The 17,248-nt window shown below is 48.4% G+C and overlaps 8 protein-coding genes across 8 annotated transcripts; 4 read left to right on the top strand and 4 right to left on the bottom strand.

Moving 5' to 3' along the window:
* The first annotated feature begins 39 nt into the window (after window positions 1–39).
* B0J16DRAFT_337064 (mitochondrial import inner membrane translocase subunit TIM14) lies at window positions 40–793 on the top strand. The gene is made up of 3 exons (XM_046127308.1): window positions 40–145; window positions 200–327; window positions 383–793. The coding sequence occupies exons 1-3, from the start codon at window positions 95–97 to the stop codon at window positions 519–521; spliced, it is 318 nt and encodes a 105-aa protein (XP_045984304.1). The 5' UTR covers window positions 40–94; the 3' UTR covers window positions 522–793.
* B0J16DRAFT_337063 (uncharacterized protein) lies at window positions 794–2,842 on the bottom strand. The gene is made up of 4 exons (XM_046127307.1): window positions 2,147–2,842; window positions 2,045–2,091; window positions 1,321–1,998; window positions 794–1,271 (listed from the first exon to the last, which is right to left on the bottom strand). Exons 1-4 carry the CDS (start codon window positions 2,516–2,518, stop codon window positions 884–886), a joined length of 1,485 nt encoding a protein of 494 aa, XP_045984303.1. The 5' UTR covers window positions 2,519–2,842; the 3' UTR covers window positions 794–883.
* Window positions 2,843–2,969: 127 nt separating this feature from the next.
* B0J16DRAFT_337061 (SPOC like C-terminal domain-containing protein) lies at window positions 2,970–5,887 on the bottom strand. The gene is made up of 7 exons (XM_046127306.1): window positions 5,149–5,887; window positions 5,042–5,102; window positions 4,474–4,992; window positions 4,032–4,423; window positions 3,774–3,985; window positions 3,259–3,722; window positions 2,970–3,211 (listed from the first exon to the last, which is right to left on the bottom strand). The coding sequence occupies exons 1-7, from the start codon at window positions 5,634–5,636 to the stop codon at window positions 3,194–3,196; spliced, it is 2,154 nt and encodes a 717-aa protein (XP_045984302.1). The 5' UTR covers window positions 5,637–5,887; the 3' UTR covers window positions 2,970–3,193.
* A 408-nt stretch (window positions 5,888–6,295) lies between these two features.
* Window positions 6,296–7,124, top strand: B0J16DRAFT_337060 (uncharacterized protein). Its single transcript, XM_046127305.1, has 4 exons — window positions 6,296–6,421; window positions 6,474–6,507; window positions 6,560–6,857; window positions 6,909–7,124. Exons 1-4 carry the CDS (start codon window positions 6,366–6,368, stop codon window positions 7,091–7,093), a joined length of 573 nt encoding a protein of 190 aa, XP_045984301.1. The 5' UTR covers window positions 6,296–6,365; the 3' UTR covers window positions 7,094–7,124.
* On the bottom strand, window positions 7,125–7,909 carry B0J16DRAFT_337057 (uncharacterized protein). The gene has a single exon (XM_046127304.1). The coding sequence runs from the start codon at window positions 7,708–7,710 to the stop codon at window positions 7,348–7,350; it is 363 nt and encodes a 120-aa protein (XP_045984300.1). The 5' UTR covers window positions 7,711–7,909; the 3' UTR covers window positions 7,125–7,347.
* Window positions 7,910–8,666: 757 nt separating this feature from the next.
* On the top strand, window positions 8,667–10,142 carry B0J16DRAFT_93136 (HAD-like domain-containing protein). The gene is made up of 4 exons (XM_046134696.1): window positions 8,667–9,053; window positions 9,110–9,131; window positions 9,179–9,247; window positions 9,297–10,142. Exons 1-4 carry the CDS (start codon window positions 8,985–8,987, stop codon window positions 10,058–10,060), a joined length of 924 nt encoding a protein of 307 aa, XP_045984299.1. The 5' UTR covers window positions 8,667–8,984; the 3' UTR covers window positions 10,061–10,142.
* A 4-nt stretch (window positions 10,143–10,146) lies between these two features.
* On the bottom strand, window positions 10,147–11,568 carry B0J16DRAFT_93148 (uncharacterized protein). Its single transcript, XM_046134697.1, has 4 exons — window positions 11,093–11,568; window positions 10,976–11,040; window positions 10,700–10,926; window positions 10,147–10,652 (listed from the first exon to the last, which is right to left on the bottom strand). Exons 1-4 carry the CDS (start codon window positions 11,450–11,452, stop codon window positions 10,234–10,236), a joined length of 1,071 nt encoding a protein of 356 aa, XP_045984298.1. The 5' UTR covers window positions 11,453–11,568; the 3' UTR covers window positions 10,147–10,233.
* Window positions 11,569–11,990: 422 nt separating this feature from the next.
* Window positions 11,991–14,509, top strand: B0J16DRAFT_337055 (DNA topoisomerase). The gene is made up of 5 exons (XM_046127303.1): window positions 11,991–12,238; window positions 12,295–12,492; window positions 12,543–12,721; window positions 12,772–12,941; window positions 12,992–14,509. The coding sequence occupies exons 1-5, from the start codon at window positions 12,158–12,160 to the stop codon at window positions 14,347–14,349; spliced, it is 1,986 nt and encodes a 661-aa protein (XP_045984297.1). The 5' UTR covers window positions 11,991–12,157; the 3' UTR covers window positions 14,350–14,509.
* The last annotated feature ends 2,739 nt before the right edge of the window (window positions 14,510–17,248 follow it).

Here is a 17,248-nt window from a genome sequence, read left to right as displayed (position 1 = left end):
TTGAAAACTTTCCCCGATTTGCCCTCCGGATCCCGAGCATCTCCATCTGCCTCACCCAAACTACGTCTGTCAAGACCGAAATACACTCTTCAAAATGGCTTCTGTTATGGCTTGGGGCGCCGGCGCTGCCGTCGCGGCCTTTTTGGTATGCAACCAAGAAAAATCGATATTTAATTCTGGGCACTAATAGCTTTTGCAGGGTCGAGCTGGTCTGGTCGCATGGAGACGTTCACGAGGCGGCGTTGGAGCCATGGGCAAGGCTTTCTACAAGGGCGGTTTTGAGGCCAAGATGACCAAGAAGGAGGCTACTCTGATCCTATCGCTCAAGTATGTTTTCATCAACTCTGCTTCTATGCCCGCAGTGCACTAACATCCCACTCAGCGAGCGAGCCGTCACCAAGGACAAGGTCCGCAAGGCCCACCGAACCCTCATGCTTCTCAACCACCCCGATCGAGGCGGTAGCCCTTACCTTGCGACAAAGGTGAACGAAGCCAAGGAGTTTCTGGACAAGAACGGTTAAATCGATACGATCTTGATAATTGCTCGTTCAAGTCCTCCATGACCGAATTGGAATCCATCAGAATCGATTTATGAGTCTTACGAAGACATAATCCAACGACTGGGGTCTGGCGTGGGCGTATGGCCGCGTGTGTATAGTGTACACTACTTGTTTCCATAGCGATGGCGTTTGTTGGATTTAAAGAGGAAGAGCTAGGTGATGGGATATGCCATCGTTAAAAGCTACCTGGGCTGAATCTTGTATAAATATAAATACAGGGCCAATAGACCCGTTCTCTTCTCATGCCTGTTTTGCCCCCCAAAAAGAATATTCCCATATCATGCGCCTTCTGTCTGGCATGATACCGCCCGAGGCTTCTCTCTTCAGTCCATCTTGTTAAGCAACTCGTTGCTCTGCTGCTCGTTGCCACGCAGCTCTTGCACCGCAATTCCAAGCATAGCGCAGAGTGTATAGTGAGCATCATTGCCAGCGTTGTGCAGGTGCTTGTTGGGAATGCCCAGATCGTTGAGCACAGCGACAAGGCCTCGCCCGTTGGGTGCATTGCACCAAGCCTGGTGGATCTGCTGGGTGTCGACCGGCTCTTTCAGTCCTGCAAGAGCTCTGAGATCTATGCCCATCTCATTGAAGTAAGTAATGTCTTGTCGCACATCATGCCCGACGACAATAATCTCTCGTTCACCGAGGACGTAAGGATTGAAGATGTTCATGATAGCCTCTTGAAGGACGGCTTTCTGGGGGAAGGTGCTTGTCCTATTGAACAGTCAGTGACAGGCAAGATCACGAACGAAGTTATGCTTACCCGAAGTCAAAGGAGTCAGGACACCCTTTGACAAACTGGTAGTTTCGTAAACCAGCATACTCATGCACTCGGAGGTGATGAGTCTTGATCTTGGGCCACCAACCACGGCCAACGTCCTTAGGGTCAACGCCTTTGATGTCCCGAGTATCCAGGATAGCAATCCCAACTTCAGAAATGGGATTTGGCTTTCGTTCGATCGCTTCAACATCAACGCAGATGAAAACGATATCATGGCCATCGGGGTCTCCCAGAAGACCAAGATAACTCAGTGTGTTGCGAAGCATTTGGTCCCTGTGGCCCTTCTTCCTCACAGCCTTGTCGGGGTCTGCCATTCTCTTGGCAGCGAAGCCGGTCTTAACGACTCGCATCTTAGACCTCCAAGTAAGCTGTTCCAGAGGGGTTGCTGCCTTGAAGGCTTCGACGTCATCAGGATCGATGGCGGGCCATGGTCGAATGTCAAGGGAGGTCGATTCCAGAGATCTTCTCAGATACCGGGGACGCGGAGTGCCGCCTTCGCCAAATTTGAGGTAGAATTTATCCTTGTTCATGCTACCAGCGGGAATTCTGAGGGAGGTATACAGTTTGAGGTTGATCTCTTCAAGGAAGACTTCGAACTGGGCAGATGGAACCAAAAGGTAAGGGTCTCTGGCTGGCTCTAGTGGATTGTGAAGATAGAAGCTTGCTACGTTAGTAATAACAACACAGTAGCATAGAAGCTCCTTACAAGTCCCAAGTCCGATCTTTGAGAATTTCAGTGAAAAATGGCTTCGTCTATTGCAAAATTAGCAAGGGGAGAGCAAGTTTGTACCGGGCAGGCAGCACATACACGAGGCTTGTTGCCTTTGCCGACGAAGCGTTCGGGATACGATACGACGACCTTGAATGGACAGAACAAGAATTCTTCATCAACAGTTTGTCCGATACGAAAATCAGAGTTGTCGAAAGCTTTCTTCTTGTTGCTCTCAAACAGTTCTTTTCTGGCAGCATCGGCTTCCGCTCGTAGCTGTTCCGGAGAGACCTGCTCTCTAGCCATCCATCGTTCCTCATTTCGGATGTACTCATCATCCATCACCATTCCGAAGCTGTTTCCGCAAGGTTCATATGCTGTGTCGCTGTCTTCGTGTGGGCTTTCGGCAAGCTTGACGCCATTGCCTAGAAGCTCCTGCAGCTTCTCCAAGCGACTTTCGAGATCCGTCATCACCGCGATCTGCTCTGAAGCAGAAAAGGACGACCGCAAGGAAAGGGGAAATTAAAACGGATATCGGAGAAGTGTTGCCGAATTAAAGCCAATGAAGAGAAGAAACGAAAGTTTGTGTTGATGGATGAAAGGCAGTGGAAGGTCTGAGGCTAGAAGCCTTCGTGCAGTAGGTAAGATATACCACAAAGGATGCTTGGGAGGGAGAGAAAAAAAAGGGCAGATGAGAGACTTCCCTCTTTTTTGCTTATTTGTCACTCAGATGATTCACTGCCATCGTCGCCCACATTTTAGAGGAGGAAAGCAAACAGGCAGGATTGCCTCGAAATACATGTCAAACGGAAGTGCTCGACCACTGATACGCACTGCCAATAGGTTGCAAATCACCAAGTGGCGGGCCTCCACCTATGATATGGCTGGGTGCATGAAAACGCCCTTGAATTTTATAACCCGTATTTTTATCAAAGTTATATTTTTTTAAACTCCTGTCCTAGGACTATTGAATACATCAAGCCAGTATTTGATTCGTTAATCTGCCTCATGCGCTTAATTCTTCGGTTCTTAATAGCAAGCTTACAATGGGCTGTTCGCGCCTGGTTCGAACTGTAAGCTGGGAAAGCTAAGTCCTGTGTTGATACACACAATCCACCCTTAACAAACAGCAAACTTTTGTACATCCTATTTGGACTTGTAGAACTGTTTCTAGTTAGCAAACGACCAACAGTTCTGATTACGAAACATACCTCATCAGCTTGTTCTGGCGTGACATCAGACACCTCAGACTGCTTATTGTCAATGAGACCAAGACGGCCCCATCGCACCTTGAACCAAAAGTCTCGTCGGTCACCTCCCATATCCCCCGAAAGGAGCTTCTTCTTCATGCCTTCCATAAAGCTGTTGTAGAATCCGGGCTCCTCGAGGTTGATAAGCTCTTCCCTCATCACACCCAGGCATTCCAGAGCACGTTGGTACTTGTCATCACCAAAGCTTTCCGTGACAAACGTTGAGATAATCGTACCCATTTGCTTCGCTGCGTCCTCAATTTCTGAGACCTCCTCTGTTGCAGCAAGTACCTGCTTGAATTCTGGCACTGCATTATCGGGACTGATCTCGCCCTTCTCTTCTCCACCCAGGAGTGCATCAACATCAAGGCCTGAAATGGGCTTGACAGTTTCCCTGCCACGTTTGCCCTTGACCTTTGGTGGTACTGTTTTGCTAGTTAGCTGGTGTTCGCAATATTCCGAGGAAGGATACAAACCTTTCTTGACATCCGCTGCTTCAATGAGGGCGTCCGCTTTGCTCTGGACCTTCTCAATCAGATCTTGCGGTGGCTGTGCGAACCGAAGTAATATAGAAGGAGTCTCTGGGACTGGCTTTTCAGGATACACTGCGCGTGATTTGACTGCATGGTTCACTCGGTGGATCGTAGGGTTGAACGTATCATCAATGGGCACATATTCAGCCGGTTCACTGCAGTAGTTAGAAATCTGTAAGGCGAAGACGAGTTCAGACATACCCTTCATCATCCATGCCATATGCCGACAAATCCATTGCGTCAACATAATCACTCATGGCATCGTTCAATTCATCCGTAGGTAACAGTCGGTGCTTTGTAATGGTCTGGCCAGTAACCGTGACCACTCGGTCCAAAGGAGGGAACTGGTAGCTTCGAATGTCTTCTGCAAATGGCAGTGGAATGTCGTAGAGACACTCCATATCTGGTTCAACGCCAGGTGCCAGTAGCACCAACAGCGGGTCCTTGCCATCTTTTGTCACAATCCGGGCAATAGCGTAAGACTCGAGCTCGGAGAGCGCCCATACGAGCGATGAAAGGGCGAGGGCGGATTTGGCATCGAACTTGCTTGCTATCGTCACGCAAGTCTCGCCAAGGTTGAGAAATGGCTCGTACTGAATAGCATGAGTATAAGAAATGGAACGAAGGCTCACGTGGGACATACCTTTGCGCACGGGATGAAACCAACAATCGAGAAGCTCTTTTGTGTATCGATCTTGGTAATGTTGTGCTCTGACTCGCTGATGTGCACTGCTGTTCGGCCATATTCGTAGCCCTTGGCAAGATCATCGAACTCGACGTCTCGCTTTCCTCCTGGAGCATCTGGATCATTCACCTTGTATGAACGAGCTTGCTTGACTGCAGAAAACTCGACACCCTCCATCTCGTCGTCTTGAGTTGGTTGAGTAGGCTCAGCATCTGGTGCACCTTCAGACTTGATGACCACTGTGCTTGCTGTCAAGGGACGTGCCAAGTGTGTTTTGAAATATCTTTCGACGTTGATACTCATCGCAGCAGGGAATGTTTCGGGGTCTCCAAGGGTAAGGGGGCCGTCGTAAGTCTTGTACGGCTTGACTCCTTTGATTCGAGGAGTGTCAAGCTCATCAATAGCTTCGGCGATATTTGCGAAAACGCCGTCTTTGCAGTCGTTTACCAGTGACCTCAAAGCTTTTTCATTATCCTCCTGCAAGTATTTAGTGATGCGCTTTGGGCTGTCGAGTGTTTCTGCTGACCTTTGTGCCCGGCTTATCTTCTTCCTTAAAGCCATAATCCGGATCATCAAAGTCCACGCCGCTGTAGCCGGTTAGACTTGTTGGAATAAAGGCGATCGCCGACTTACAGGATGGTGAGTTGGATATTTGAGTCGTTCATCTTCTTAGAAATATCGCTCAGATCATCCGCATCGATTGGCCCCTGACCATCAGTAATCAGGAAGATCTTTCGATTCCATTTGAGCTTCTTGGTGAAGGTGTCCATCATATCAACCGCGATAACAATGGCCGAAACAGCATCTCCAGCCCATGTGTTGCTTGGTTTCACAAGTGATTGGAGATCTCTTAGGGATGACATAGTCATAGGTCCCATCTCCTGCAGCACTGAGATATTCTCATATCCATCGTCGTCTTGTAGCTTGTTATCAGTCTCGTCTGTTCTAAGACCCACGACGCCAACACATAGTGTTTTGCGGTTCGCAGCGACGATATCTGTGATCTTGTCCCATACATACTGCATGCTCCAGTCCAAATCCGACTGCGATCTCCCACTATGGGTCTGGGCCATAGTCGAGCCCAGATCGAGAATAAAGATGGTTGCCTCTTTTTCAGCCATGATGAAGGTTGGTACGAGTGATAATCAAGAAATATTTCAAATGAACGAAGATGCGATCTGATCTCTTTGTAGGTGAAGTCGCACTTTTAAATAAATGTCAGTCGCACAAAGCTTCTCAATGGTGAACCCTTGTATCGTTTAGGCAGAAGGCTCCTAAGCTCTAGCTCAGAGCTGTCTAAGATGGAAGACGTGGGGCGCGATGCCTGCAGCTGAGCTGAGCTGGATTATTGGACGCGCGAAACACGTAGTCACGTGCCCATGGTACTATGTTAGTTGAAATGGCAGGTGCAACTCCCAACTCAACATCACGAGAAATCATCAAAATAATCTGTCCAAATTCAATCAGACGCCATGCCACCTTTCTTTGGGAGCCTCAAGTTGTACTTGGGTCAAGTAGGTGTCATATCGAGATAGAAATATCTGTTGTAGATCCGCGATCGCTGCCTTCATTCTGGTTCGTGAGTAACAAACATGACAATACACACTAGATATTTCGAGTAAGCACAAATAGACATTTTCTCCATTATGTCAGGTTCATGTTCTGTACACTTCCATTGTAACAACAAGAAGCTGCTACACAGCAATGGAATGCACTCAGTCACGTGGTCTCCATTATATCATAGACTGGGGTCGATGACCTGTCTAGCCAGCTAAGAGAAACACCTCGGCTGAGTTGAAACCTCATCTGTTTTCATCAACTTTCACTCACAATTGAAAGTAATAGCAACAATGGCAAGCACAGCAAAGGCCGTGGCCTTTTCCCCGGCTCCCTACCATATCATCACGTAAGTTTCTTACCAGATAAGTGTATTCAACGATGAGCTAACTCAATGACAGTTATGGAACACTTTTGGGAACTACCTTCTTTCACGTATGCATCTGATACTGAGTCTCATTTCATTTCATTTCTAACAGCTTGATAGTCTTTCATCAATGGCATCGTAATGTTTAAGGCTGTCGATCGTGCCAGCTTCTCCGCCATCCAGCAAAAGCTCTTCCCTATCTACTTCGGCCTCCAGACTGTTCTACCCGGTGTTCTCGCTTTGACATTTCCTGGAAACACTCTCATTGGTCTCGCAAACGGTCCCGCTGGTTTGGTGTCGGAATTTGCCCGCTGGCACTCCCTGTTGCCCATTAGTGTCATGGCTATCACTGGTGCTATCAACCTGACTGTCCTCCTGCCTATGACTGTTGAGGTTATGAAGAAGCGACGTGGACAAGGTATGTTAAGCAAACACGCATTGCATTTCGATCTCTCTAACCAATTGACAGTCAAGCGAGATGGTAAGGAGTGGTATGCTGAGGGTCCTCACTCAGATGAGATGAAGACTCTGAACAGAAAGTTCGGCATGCTTCACGGTATCTCATCTCTGCTCAACCTGGCTACCTTTGTGGCTGCTATCGGATACGGATTCACTCTTGGAGGTCGCGTTCTGTCTGTTGCGGACCTTGCCTAAACGATTTCGATGATCAAGATGACAATCTTATTCATGTACTAAAATGCTAATGATGCAAACATTCTTCTCCATAGTCTAGCCTCCTCTTCCATCATACAATAGCGAAATCTAAAGTATATCTATTCGTTGTGTCGTAATTCGTTGAAGTCTTGGGTATAGTCTTGAAAACATTGCGCCAAATGGTTTGTCATGGAATGTGAACCGGTATAGCTCTCATAGCAAGCATCCAGTAGTGAAAGACAAGCGCATGTATTTCAGATTCGGAATGAAGCACGGAGGTCCTCCTTGGCCTTTTCGAAGTCTCGCTGGCGCTGTGCTTTGGATTCCTCCTCGCTGGGAGACTTCTGTTGACGGCGCTGGTTGGCCGCCATCTGTCCCTTGATTGTCCAGCGACCAGGTTGGCGTTCAAGCATGGACTCGAGATCAATCTCATCGTTGGGCTTAGGGAAGTCGCTGCTGAGGACAGTAGGTCGACGTGTGCTGATCTCAGCCTCTTCAGCCTTGAATCCGGGGGTAGTGACTGGGGTGGTAGCAGTCGACTGAGTCTTGTGCACTTCGCTGAAGTAGTGGTTGGCGTTGCTGGGGGCAGCAGCGACACTGGTGGGAGCGGTAGGCATGTTGATTGATTGTTGAGGGAAAGGTGATTAAGATTTGGTTGTTTTCGAGTGGTCCTTGGGATGTTTCCTTTATATGAGAAACTGTAACAGTCGTGAAGGTGTTTCTGCTTTCCGCCTGTGTCGCTGATGATAAAGAGCAGAATATATAGATTAAGATGAAAAGTTTTAATAAAAATCAAGGAAACAAACAACTCAACTCCATGCGGTCTCTTCTGATATTTATAATTACGTAGGTCTCCAGCTCCGTCGGCTTTAAAACTTCTTACAGTATGTACTCTTAGTTGCTCTACCAAGTGGAAACCCCCTTTAGCTGATCGTGAAAATGGATCCCTGGCCGTGGAGACCCTGACGAACATTAGCTTCAGGGTCCCCACGGTACCACTCTTGATACGGAACAAGCCAGAGCGGTGAATTACACTTTGTGTCTGCCTTGTCTGTGTGTATATGTCGGTCTGTTGATACCGGACCTCGCCTCGGATGTAAGCGAGACCAAAGAGTTTTCACGGTTGTAGCCTCTTATCTCAGCAATAAATTAAGTTATCACTAATACAAAGAGACAAGAGAAAATATGTTCCGAGGAGAAAAAACGTGGGATTCTAGAAACCCACCGATGACGAAGACGGCTGACCCATTACTCGTAGGGCGGAGTTGACGAGCCAATGGTAGAGCATTATCAACTAAAGTTGTTACTGTAAGGGACTCAGAACTCTGAAGATTTTGGATTTCGGACTTTGAGATTCTTCGCCACGCGGGAAGGGTTCACGCCTTCAAGATCGTACCTTGGGCCAATGATTCGCTTTCGGTATTTACTTCGCGACATTGCATGGATCGGAACATGTTGCCATTGCACTAAAAATTGCCTATCAAGACCTATGCAGGGTCGTTATCATTTGCATGCACAGATACTGTAATGTACTGATAGAAAACGAGTCATAGCTGCTGTATATCCTCATACTGGCAGCTCGTGGATTACCCTATATCAATAACTTCACATTTCGTATCCCCAAACAAGTCACAGAATACCATCACAAGGACTATCTCATCTGACTGTAACATTTGCAATGTCTTTTCATAGTAGCCCCATTGATCACCGATTATCCAACTTCGTTACATCACCGGCAATGTCATTCTCATTATCTCTGACTAAGCACAATCCACCGAGTCAGTCCGCTAAGGTTATCGACGATCCAAGTTCAAGTTGGACGAACTGAAACTCTTGTCGATCATATTCACGATATCATACAGTGTCGTCTCAGATTGTGTCCGCAGACAAAATGGCATCTACACCAAAGTACATCAGCAACGACGTTGCTGCGATCAATGAGTTCATTGACAAATTCGACGTGAGTCATTTATACTTTGGCTTTGACTATGTTACTGACATGACATTAATCTATAGGTATTCCTCCTTGACTGCGATGGTAAATCAACTGAACAAAACACTCAACACAGTGACTGACTCATACAGGTGTCTTGTGGTCTGGTGATCATGTCTACGAGGGAGTTCCAGAGACCATCAACTTCTTGAGATCAAAAGGTTAGCTTACTGTGCTCACGATCTGAACAAGGGACTCACATCGATGTAGGAAAGAGGGTCGTCTTCGTCACCAACAACTCCACAAAATCCCGTGATGAGTATCTCAAGAAACTCACAGGGCTTGGCATCCCAAGCGAGAAGGATGATGTCTTTGGTTCCAGCTACTCTGCCGCGATCTACATCGCCCGTATCTTGAAGCTGCCCGAGGGTAAGCGCAAGGTCTTCATTATTGGAGAGTCCGGAATCGAGCAGGAACTTGATTCTGAAGGCGTTCCTCATATTGGAGGCACTGATGAGGCCTTCCGACGGGATATCACAAACGACGACTTCAAGGGTATCGCTGATGGGTCACTGCTCGACCCCGAGGTGGGAGTTGTTCTCTGTGGCCTTGACTACCATGTCAACTACCTCAAGTACGCCCATGCTATGCACTACATCAAGCGCGGAGCTACATTCCTCGCTACCAACGTCGATTCGACATTGCCAATGCACCACAACTTCTTCCTCGGCGCTGGCTCCTGTCACATCCCCGTTGTTCACGCTACGGGACAGCAACCTTTGGCGCTCGGCAAGCCTAGCCAGGCAATGATGGATGCTGTAGAGGGCAAGTTCCAGCTTGATCGAGCCCGCACATGTATGGTTGGTGACCGACTTAACACCGATATCAAGTTCGGCATTGAGGGCAAGCTTGGTGGAACACTGCATGTCCTAACTGGCGTGAACAAGAAGGAAGACTGGGAGAAGGAAGATGCTATTGCCGTGCCTTCGTACTACGCCGACAAGTTCAGTGATCTGAGAATGGCTAAGGAATAGAAGTTATAGACCCATCGTATAGATAGATATATTATAGAGTAACTAGGCATCTGCGGCACCTACATTTCCCCCTTCATTGGTAGTATACAGCCCGCATGCTAGCTTAAAGCAGATATCTTTGGCATCTATATAAGAAACGCCTTGCTCTATGGATAAGCACAGCCTACTCGTATTCAAAGTTCTTTCTTGCCCTCGTTCTGCTTGGCAAGGTCGCTAGTTCGGATGACCTTTGGGGGAGGGGTCTTGTACGGTCGAAGAGACTTGGGCAAAAACATGCCAACTTGCTTCTGGTACTTGGGATATTCAGAGTACTTGCCAACAGTGATAAGCTCAGTGAGCCAAGTCGAACCTTGGAAGAGCATAACCAGAGCGGCAGAGCCAGCAAGTGTGTAGCTGTAAAGATTCTTGGTTGCATAGCAACTCCACTGGTACAAGACAAGCCAGACAAGCTGCTCAGCGGCAAAATTGGGGTGTCTGCTGTAACCCCAGAGTCCAGATGTGTTGAATCCTCGGTCAAGATCAGCTTGGGTATACTTGAACTCCTTGGGAACCTTGGCCTCGGCCTGGTACTTGTGCTTGGCCTCGTGGTAATCTAGGAGGGTTAGTCTTGTTCACCTCAGAGTCGGATAGGATACTCACCCCATTGCTGGCCATCACTAACCCACTCGCTGTACACCAAACCGACCATAGTGAGAAAGAAGAAGATGTCGGCAGGAGTCACATTTTCCTCAAATTTGGTGGAGAGCAGGATGGCATAAGCGGGAACGCATGAGAAGCTGAAGAGCAGAACACTCTGATAGAAAGAGATGAACGTGACGTTGAAGATGAACCAGATGAACCTCGGTACATATTTCTGAAGGATGGCCCTGTCTATTGTAAGCTCATGAATGAATCTCCAGTCAGCGATTAGATTACCATCGATAATCTTCAGATCCCTTGTTGTAGCCACCCTTGCGCCAGTAATTATAGGTCAAACGGCACTGTAACAGGAATCAGCAACGGCTTTGACGAATGGCATGTAAAGAAACTCACACTCCAAAGAGTTGTAGCAAGAGAAATAAGGTCCACTCGGGAAGAATTAAAACCAGCAAGACGCGCCCAGATTGAAAGATGAACAACATAGAGGTTGGGAAGAATAGACCACATGCGATCAACCTGAGAGTAGTTTTTGTTGATCTCCGAGACGATGAGGAAGGGAACACCGAGGGCGAGAGAGATCGCGAAACCTGTAATCAGCGGGTTTGTGTCAACATACAACTGCCTTAGCCCATCTGGGCTGGCGATGTTGTCGAGAACCTGCCGAGGCAGAGCATAAAGCTGAGGAATATACGGCTCGACAGCTTTTGCGTACTCGCCGCAGTCCTCAAGGGACTTGAGATATGGAAGGGCCATGGTGGTTTAATCAGAGGAGAACAAACAATATGATTGATGCTCCAAATCTCGACTTTCTTGGTGGTGTTTTAATAGGTGCGGACCGTATGATACACCAAAGACAAGCCCGCGTCATAGACGACCTGAATGAAATGGATGACACACGCTATTTCTATTCTGGTTTATACGCCTAAATACGCTACGCCGCAAGGGAAGGTCCATTCTTCCTTGTTGCCTTGGTTCCTGTTCTGTCTTCTGTGTGGGGTCGCTAAAGCTTAGGGAATAACTCCCTGTAAGATTCGGAAGCAGCCGCTGTGGCTAGTAAGAGAGCTACTGAAGAGGCTTAAATTTTCAACGTCAGTGACCCGCCTTCACTCTTTTTCCTATCCAGCCACATCGTGAATATCACAAGGGAGCTACATTGTGGTGGTCAAATTAAGATTACAGCGTGTTTCTCAGAACGAGAAATCAGCTGAACCGAGCAGCCCAAGAAGGCTTCAATTCAAGCAAACAATAGTCCTATAAGGATATGGCAGCAGCTCTTTCCCACTGCATACCGCGTGTTTGGCAAACCCTCTACTCTCTGAATCGTGCTTGCCTCAGCCCAAAACTTCACCTTCGCATGAAACCTGAGGCAAACTTCCACTCGTAATCATTTCAACGACTGAATACTCTTCGGCCGAGTAACAGGCAATTCTTCTCCGAGAAGACAGCCAACTTATCAGAATGAAGGTCCTCTGTGTAGCTGAGAAGCCATCTATCTCCAAGGCTGTAGCTACCCATCTTGCTGGAGGCCGTGTTGAAACGGTACGAACATCTACTCCTACGCCAGTTTGCGTTGCGTACTAACTCAAAATCTTTAGCACAATACGAGGAACAAGTACATCAAAAACTACGCGTTCGATTTTGACTTTGGTCAGCAATTGGGTCAATGCTCTGTCACTATGACTTGTGTCACTGGGCACTTAACCAGTGTCGACTTTACACCCGCAAACAAAAACTGGTACTCGCCTCCTCCAGAGTCTCTGTTCAGTGCCCCAATCGTTACAAATATTAGCGAGGTAAAGCCTCTCGTCTTCGTTAGGCACCAACCGTCGCTAACAACTTGAAGGATAAGAAGACGATCGCCCAAAACTTGGAGTCTCAAGCGAGATATGCACAAACTCTAATAATCTGGACGGATTGCGATCGTGAAGGCGAACATATCGGCAACGAAATCGTCGAAGCTGCTCGAAAAGGCAAGCCGGGTATACGGGTACTGCGAGCAAGATTTAGCAATGTCGAAAGAGCGTGCGTACCCCTATTTCGTTCCTACGCCTTACAGAACCTAACCCTACCAGGCATGTTATAACAGCAGCCAGGAACCTGGCGACTTTGGACGAAAGGCAAGTCCATGCCGTAGCTACAAGAATAGAGCTCGATTTGCGCATTGGATATGCGTTCACTCGCTTCCTCACGAATAACCTACGACAGCTTGGGGGACCACTGGAAAAGCTGACTCTCAGCTATGGTTTGTAACCCGTGTCCAAGTCTGCCTGCTCATTTTCGCTGATCGTTCAGGATCTTGTCAATTCCCAACGCTTGGCTTTGTTGTTGATCGTTACTTTCGTGTCAAGAACTTCGTCCCAGAATCGTTCTGGAGCATAAAACTGATGCATAACCGAGAGGGCAAAAAGGTCAACTTTTCTTGGCTACGAAATAGGCTTTTCGACCGGATGTCCACGGTTATATTGTATGAAAGGTGCCTTGCAGCAAAGACGGCAACGGTCACGAAGGTTCAACAAAAACCTACTCGCAAATTCAAGCCACTGCCTCTGACGACCGTTGAGTTACAAAAGGCTGCGACGAGGTTATTGCACATGAGTGGACAACAGGCCATGACCATCGCCGAAGGACTCTACAACAAAGGATTTATCAGCTACCCCAGAACTGAGACTGATCGCTTTGACCGAGGGATAAATCTCCGGACCTTGGTCGACAAACAGACACCTGACCAAAGATGGGGCCCATTCGCGCAGAACCTCGTCAATGGTGCTTTTCAACAACCGAGAGAGGGAAGGCACGACGATAAAGCGCATCCCCCTATCCATCCTATTACATATGCTTCTCCCTCTGTCTTGAACCGCGATGAAGGTCGGTTGTACGAGTATGTTGTTCGCCGCTTTCTTGCCTGTTGCTCAGATGATGCCAAAGGCATGGCAAGTGATGTTGAGGTTGAATTTGGAGAGGAGCGCTTCAATGCTCACGGAGTCATTGTCCTCGAGAGAAACTACCTTGACGTGTTTGTTTATGAGAAATGGAATAACACAGTGGAGCTACCGAAGTTTACAGAAGGAGAACGCTTTCAGCCAACTGAAGCCATGATGACAGAAGGCAAAACTACAGCTCCAGGCTTTCTTACAGAGGCTGATCTGATTGCCCTCATGGATGCCAACGGGATCGGTACAGACGCTACCATGGCTGAGCATATTCAAAAGATTCAAGACAGAGAATACGCTGCTACGATAAGTCAATCGGGCCAAGCACCGGCAGATGAGGAAGAGTCGGACACTGGTCCGTCCACAAGAGGGCGTGGCCGTGGCCGTGGTGGTAGAGGAAGCAGAGGCGGACGCGGAGGCGCATCTGCTTCAGGAGGCCGTGGCGGGATAAAAGTCTTCGTCCCTACACAGCTTGGTGTAGCCCTGATCTTGGGATTTGATCGAATGAACTTTGAGACCAGTCTCGGTAAGCCATTTTTACGGAAGGAGATGGAAATCAAGATGAAGGCTATCTGTGACGGTCACACAAACAAGGAAGCCGTCCTGCGAGAAAGTCTCGCCCAATACAAGCTTGTGTTCGAGCAATCCCAACAGCAATTAGGGGTTCTGCGAAGGGTATGTGCCTGGCTGCAACACAAACTCGGCGTATCGTATTACTGACCCTCAACTAGGCTTGCCGCGAATTCGTCTTTGCTTCGTGAGGCTTCGGTCTCTCGGCATTCAGGGCACATGAACCCTTAGTCGATGCCACATTCACAAGCAATCTTCAAGATATCTAGGGGTTGAGTTGCCAACTTTGGAAGTTGATGATATGACGAAAGTGACCACACCCCCATCCCGTTTGTGGATCGCGAAACTGGCGAGATTCAAGCTGACTTGGAGCCTATCAGCCGGTGGATCATTCACACGTACGATTTGAATGATGTGATTTGAGTATCGTCAACGATGGCCTCGAAACACGGCGGCATATATTAAACCACCCCTCGGTTGGGATACCTTGGCAGCGGGGTTGACGCAGCTGTAACCATGTCCCAAAAAGTCAGTGGTGTAAGCATGGCAGTGACGAGACTACTGAACTCGGCAATAAACAGGTGAAGCAGGGAAGAGCTATCATGCGTCAACCACCTAGCTGGGAACGAATGGATGAGGTCTTTCCATGCGGAGGATCCGGAGCGGAAGAGACCGGGACTGTCCACGGCACGGGGGCCACACTGGATACCAATCCCCCGCACGACGCGATATTGTAGCCTCGGACTTCAAGAGCGCGGGGCAACGGGATCGATAGACTGAGTCCGTCTCTCTTCCGTTCTTCCTTTTTGATGCGCGGGGAAGCGCCTTTTTCACGAGGCGTCCACGGCGCAGCAATGTCAAACGTGGGGTTTATCAGTGGACGATGGGCCACATGTACGTGAAGGACGAATTTCCTTGGTTTCATGAAGCGTGGAGAGGGGAGACTTCAAAGCCGGCCACCGGCCGATGCCTCCCTCCACCACCGACGCGGACTTACTGCTGGGCGACAACACCGGCATCTGGAAACAGGTGACGAAGCAATGTCGGTAATACTGACGGCATCAAGAGCCCAATCATGAAGAAGGGCCTTAACAACGTGATGGTCACACATCAAGGATAGCTTCTTTAGGATATGTGTTAGTATTCCAATAACAGGATATCTTGCACAACCAATCACATTTTACAAAGAAGAAGGTAGGCGAATGCCTCCATGAACTTTGGCTTAGCCATCATCGACAATACGAATGCTCCGAAAATGGCAATGATTACGTTGGATTAGCAAGGAATCACTTTGCATGGGACGTGAACAGAGTGGGATGGGCTTTTCGAAGTTCCAATATCATTCTGGCCAGCATATTCGGCCAGGCCGGTGAACGAATATCAAGGTGGTGTCCTATCTTTGGAACCGATCATTAGGGTTATTCGCTTCAACGACGCCCGCTTGGTCACAAGAGACCGTGACTTGATATGAAGCGATTACACAAAAGGCCAAGCCAAAGAATGGACTGTATGAGCAAAGCATCGAAAACAGTATGACGGGAACTAGAAGTGTGCCCATGACTTGAATACGGCTTTATAATCACACGCCCCCATCGCGATACAGAACACGGGATGCCACAGTTGGGACACGGGAGGCTTGAGTTCATCGGGTGCGTGCCTCTGCATGCCTCTAGCCCTACACACTCGCGAATAAAGGGTTTGGAACGCAGGAACGCACACAATAAATTTCTAGAATTTGGATCTCATTCCTTGCTTGAGGTCTCCTTTTCGAGAACCAAGGGCTCACTAACAACAGGCCGGACGAGATTAGGGCATAATGTTGGAGATTGGGCCGTTACTGGCGGATCAGAAGCCGGTCATGACTCTGATATTCCCAGTCAAGGAGGGACCCCTTACCCCTGTCGATGAAAGCTAAATGGGTCCGCTGATTTCCGGGTAAGGAGTCAAAGAAACCCATACAAAGAACGACCATCGACATAAAGACTTGCATACTTTCATGGCTGGCTTATAGCAAAATGTGCCTGCATTATTCTTGCATGAGACGGATAGATGCAGGTATTTTAAACGATCCGCGTTGCTTCCATGGATGTCCCTGCGATGCATGTCATGACGGCCACGTTTCCTTGAGCAAGAAGCCGACTGCCATGACGCCCATAACTTTCTGCTTGAGTTAAAGTCATCATTTCAATGAATCAGCCATCAATTTGAGCAGTTCCAAATCAGGGGCTTGAGATTTGATTTGGGAATCTATTCCTGCGATTGCGATGAGTGGGTGGAATGCTGGCTTCTTTCATCTGGTGAAGGTTGTTGAATCGCAAACAGCCACGCATTAAGCTCCAATAACCTTACCCCAATCTCCTGGGCCACGGGGCCCAAGGCGTTGGCCAAAAGGGAACATGGTGCCGCGTATCTTACACGCTAAAAATGACACCGGGACAGTAACAGAGCTGCGACTAGCTAATTGATCCCCAGACTCTATGAAAATTGGAGACTTGCCGAGAGATCAGGACCAGCCATCACTGACACGAGCTCTGTCGCTGGACTGCTTCAAGCTGAAATGCCTTACTGTACAGCACAGTACGATGACGATCGATACTGGTGCCGCGTTAGTTAAACGCGCCGTCCCGGATCTTTGGAAGGCCTAAATCGCCCGACTCCCTCCGCTTCAAGTGTTCAGGCTCCATTGACCGTTCAAGATGCTGCACATGATGGGACTAACTTGGCAGATCGCGGTGTGCTCAATCCTGTCTCATCGCTTTACCGTACAATACACCGTAACCTCCGACAGTCAGGAACTAAGGCAGGGAAGGGGACCCTGGATTGTCATCCATCTGATTCTGAGCAGCTTCTTGCTTGCTTCGTTTTTCATCTGTTATTACTAGTCGATGGAGTAATAGCGGAACTTCAGCCGACATTTGGAGACACTCTGCTGTACAGCAGCCTGACGCTTGACAGGACCACTCGCGGAACTCTGGAAGAGGAGTCAATAGCGAGGCGCCCGAGCCAGATGGTGAACGTTGCGTTGGAGCTTGCTGGGGCGTAAAACGGC

The sequence above is a fragment of the Fusarium flagelliforme genome (assembly GCF_020744385.1).
Source record: "Fusarium flagelliforme strain FIESC 12 MPI-CAGE-AA-0113 chromosome Unknown B0J16scaffold_3, whole genome shotgun sequence".
NCBI classification, from domain to species: Eukaryota; Fungi; Ascomycota; class Sordariomycetes; order Hypocreales; family Nectriaceae; genus Fusarium; species Fusarium flagelliforme.
This window is presented reverse-complemented; position numbering and strand designations above follow the sequence as displayed.